Below are 5,000 nucleotides of genomic sequence, written 5' to 3'. Positions count from 1 at the left end.
TCAAAATTCATTTCGATATATCAATAAAAATAAAAGACAAGTACAGTGTCAAAAAGTTGAAAAAATGTATATACACATACCAACTGAGAAACCTATTTGAACATACATACCAGTACCCAAAGATATTCCGCCATACCCCCACCCCCCACCCCCCAGAACGCTCCCGGCGGTACCTCGCTGGCCCGGCTGAGAAAGCAGGCCATTGTAGGCAACGACTTCATGAAGATCACTGTGCAGGCTTCTAAGGGAGCCTACGCCGTCTGCGTGGGGCGACAGGCGCTGCAGGCCGTCATTCATGGGATATTTCGGAACGTGAGTATATTCTGTTAGCGTTTCGGGGGAAGTGTCTGAACCATGGGTACACTTACATAAATACACACAAACACATGCACGCCCAACCACATGCATATACACAAACAACACACAACCACATACATATACCCAAACATACATATAAACACACACACATACACAAACACACACACACAACCCCTCTTAGGTAATGAATGGTCGATTTCACTTGGGAATTCAAGCAACTCTGATAGTAATCTTACCTGCCAGATTGATATTAGATTCTTTCATTCCCTTTCCTTCACTCTTCGCTCTTCGTGCTCCTTCCCCCGCAGACCAACAGCTGTCCGCTCTATATCGCCAGGGACAGCTTCTTCCGCTCGACAGGCCTCGCCCTCGCCTTCCCTAAGGGGTCGCCTCTCAGGGACAAGGTCAACCCCATGTGAGTCAGGACCCTATCTCTCTGATGTAGTGTGGTATTGTTGTGTATGGCTATATATCTATCTATAAGTATGTATATGTACATGTATATATATATATATATATATATATATTTATATATATATATATATATATATATTTATATATATAATATACATACATACATATATATGTATGTATATTATATATATATATATATATATATATATATATATATAAATATATATATATATATATATATGTATATTTACATACATACATACATATATATATATATATATATATATATATATATATATATATATATATATATATATATATATATATGTACACACACACACACACACACACACACACACACACACACATATATATATATATATATATATATATATATATATATATATATATATTTATATATATATATACATATATATGTATGTATCTGTGTGTGTGTGTGTGTATATGTACATGTATATATACATATATATATATATATATATATATATATATATATATATATATATACATACATATATATATATATATATATATATATATATATATATATATATATATACATATATATATATATATATACTTGGCATAGTTTTTGTGTAAATTTAGTTTTGAATGTAATGGTGTCTTCCACTTCGGGGACGTTAATGGGCAAGTGGGTGTCCTTCTCCTTTGCCACAATAAGGCAGTTTGCTATAAAGAGGTATAGTACCTCGGTTCAGGTGCCTCTTGTAGGGAGGGGGTTGCCATTATGCATTCGATCTCTTTTCTCTTCTTTTTTTTTCTTCCTTCTACAACCGTAAACCTGTCTTCTTTCTCATCATTGTTAAGTAACAGTTAGTCAAGCTTCCTTGCTCTAACTTTTGTTGGTTGTTGTAATTTATCACAGCTTGTCTACACACACACACACACACACACACACACACACACACACACACACACACACACACACACACACACACACACACACACACACACACACATATATATATATGCATATATATGTATATATATGTATATATATATATATATATATATATATATATATATATATATATATATATATGAGCGGGGGGGGGGGAGTTCTGCTTATCTGTCCTTTGACTTCTTCCCCCTCATCTCCTCTCCTCCAAAGCCTCCACCGATTAAAGGAGGCAGGCATCGTGAACCACCTGCTGAGAATGTCGATCCCAAACTACGAGAAGTGCAAGAACGCGGAGAAACTGCAGCAGCAAAATGACCGTCTGCGGCCGCTGGACCTCGAGGACTTCTACGGAGTGTTCACCGTTTATGCCGGAGGTGAGGCGGAGGGGGTGGGGGTGGGGAGGGTGAGCGTGGGGGGGGAGGGGGGGCTCGCGGGCTGCATTAATGTGCAAACTCGTATGCATATATATACACACAAGCGCGCCTAGGTACAAGCATATACAGATGCGCCAAAAATTACAGTAACACAAACATATGGATAAGGATAAGCCACACAAACATATATATGCACCGGGAAACATGGTGCACAAACACGAGTATACATACATAAAAACACACACATACACATGCGAACAAACACATATACAAGTACACACATCCTCAGGCCTAACCACACACATGCACGCGCACAAACTAATGCTGGTTTGGCTGTATCAGTATCTGTCCTTATCAGCTCCTCATTTATCCTATATGTTTCATTTGTTTATCGTTAGACATTCTTTAGAATAATCTTTATCTTTTATTATTACCATCGCTTTTGTATTGTACCTGTCTTTTCATTTATTTAACTTCTTTGCTTTTGACCTGCATTATCTTCGGACTTTCCAATATCAGTGCTGTTGTTGCTGTTATTATTATTATCATTATTTTTATTATTATAATTATTATCATCATAATGATAATGATAATTATATAACAATGATAATAATAGGAATAATAACAATGATACTACTAATAATGATAATATAATGATAATTATAATGTTAATAACAATGAAAGAAAAATTAATAATAGTAATAATAATAGTATTATCAATAATGGTAATAATTACAAAAATTATCATTCTTATAACAATGATAATTATATCAATAATGATAATGATAAAAAGCATGATGATAACAATTATCATGATCAGTAAAATGGAGAGAGAAATTCCTCTTTCCTCATCAGTTAAAAAATCCTTTTTTCTTCCTTTTCCACAGGCATCATCTCATCCTTCTTGGTGTTCCTCACGGAGATAACATTTGGAAAATGGAATAAATGATTACCTTCATGACCTTTGACCTCTGCTCTTTGGGAATGACCTTGGCCGCTGAACTGACTCGTGAGTGAGAAATACCTGCTTAATCTATCTAATCAGCTGATTAGACACATTATGTAGCTATTCTCTTGTCATATCTATGGAATTCTTCCTGTTATCTGAACTGTAAACCAATCATATTCTTGTCTAAATATCTGCCTAGTGAAAAAAAAAATGCACTTGATAATCACTAATATGATTAGGCAATCACTTCTCTTGAGGTAATTACTATGTGAAAGCTTGAAATGTTCATGTTAAAAATCGACTGGATGTTGTTGAAGTAGTAGTAAACGTACCAGGCATTGATTTATTTATTCAATTTCCTAATACAGTGTAGATGTCACTTGTAAACTCTGGTAAGGGGAATAACCAAGCGACGAAGATACAAGGGAGAAAGTGAGATGCAGGAATCTCTCTCTATATATTCATAAACACACAAACGCACATACACACACACACATATATATGTATATATGTGTGTGTGTGTGCGCGCGTGAAAAAATGGTTCGTCAAGTGAATATTTTGGAAACAGTGGCTGAAAAAGTGTGAAGGATACTTGAGGTAAAACTAAGAAAGAGTTTATATGAATTAGATATTACTTTACGTCTTATATGTATCATACCTATGAACACATGCAAAATTGAGATGTAAATAAGCTCACACACATAAAAATACCAAATTATAAATATAGCATACATACTCTGTTCAAAATTCATACACACACAAATATGACAATGAATTATAGATTATTCTTATCTTATCATATTATATACCAAGTAAATAAAACCGATAATAGTTCAAATATATTTTATTACAGAGGATTAAACTTAAGTTACTCGTTTTTTGTATATCTATATTATGAAAATTACATCTATCACTTTTAAACTGCATCACAAGGTTCACAAAACAAACAAAACTTACAAGCGGATACAATGATGCTTTCAAATTAAAAAAAACAAACTTTTATTTAATTTCCTTTTATAAGTATATATAAAATAAATACCAGTAATACGTTATGGCTACAGTTAGAATTACACTGACAGTTTCCTTGTAATGTCTATAGCAATATTCTTATGATTATACAAAAATGAAGTATTTTACATCTATAATACAAATAGGTTTGCTTGTTGTCAAAGGTTGTTCACACGTTTCATTACTTGGTCGATCTCTGCAGTTATTCATTCTATATACTCTGAAATAAGAAACATTTGAAATAAAGTATAGATTCAAAAGATACTGGTAATAATAATGATGATAACAATTATAGTATTGATTATTAAAAAAAAAAAAGATATATGATATTGATAATGAAGTAAATACTGGTAATGTTAAAGATGACGATGACAGTGATAAAACTGAAAATAGTAATGATATGAACGGTATTCAAGAAATTGTATTTAATACAACACCAACAGATATGATATTAGAACTAGCTATAATGACCTGGTCATCATTGTAAAGAATGTTAGCAACACAATAATAAATAATGACCATGGCAATGACAATATCAATAGATAATGATAAAAATGATAACATTAGCGACAATCATGGTAACAATAACAAAAATCGTAATAGTAATAATGATAATCATGGTGATAACTACAATAACGACAATAATAAGAACAGTATTAATTTTGATAATAACTATATCAGTGATGACATCAACTGTAACATTAATATTAATGATGAAAATAAAGATCATAATAGTAACAGTAATAATGATGCTGCTGCTGATAAACAAAACAATAATAATCATAGCGAGGCTAATATTAATAGCACCAATAATATTAATAGTAACAGCAGTAGCAATAATAGTTATATTATCAATAACGACGATGATGATGATAATTACAATGATAATAATAATAGCAATGAATATAAAAATATCTGTGATAATAGTGATACTGCTGCTAATCAAATCATTATCAATGATAACAACGAACAATGAAAAATGATAAAACAATAA

At 32.2% G+C, this 5,000-nt stretch overlaps 2 protein-coding genes across 2 annotated transcripts in view; one reads left to right on the top strand and one right to left on the bottom strand.

Annotated features, from left to right (window-relative positions):
• LOC147467648 (glutamate receptor ionotropic, delta-2-like) overlaps nt 1-737 on the top strand; it is a 1,116-nt gene extending 379 nt beyond the window's left edge. The window contains exons 2-3 of the mRNA XM_086530674.1: nt 157-312; nt 627-737. Coding sequence (XP_086386800.1) covers nt 157-312; nt 627-737 — 267 coding nt within the window. The remainder of the gene's footprint in view (nt 1-156; nt 313-626) is intronic.
• Nucleotides 738-3,827: 3,090 nt separating this feature from the next.
• LOC122258461 (uncharacterized) overlaps nt 3,828-5,000 on the bottom strand; it is a 6,926-nt gene continuing 5,753 nt past the window's right edge. Inside the window, exon 5 of the mRNA XM_043024419.2 lies at nt 3,828-4,226. Coding sequence (XP_042880353.1) covers nt 4,213-4,226 — 14 coding nt within the window. The 3' untranslated portion in view covers nt 3,828-4,212. The remainder of the gene's footprint in view (nt 4,227-5,000) is intronic.

Source organism: Penaeus japonicus, unplaced genomic scaffold (assembly GCF_977035675.1).
Source record: "Penaeus japonicus unplaced genomic scaffold, GWHDUDI00000001_assembly GWHDUDI00000034, whole genome shotgun sequence".
NCBI classification, from domain to species: Eukaryota; Metazoa; Arthropoda; class Malacostraca; order Decapoda; family Penaeidae; genus Penaeus; species Penaeus japonicus.
This window is presented reverse-complemented; position numbering and strand designations above follow the sequence as displayed.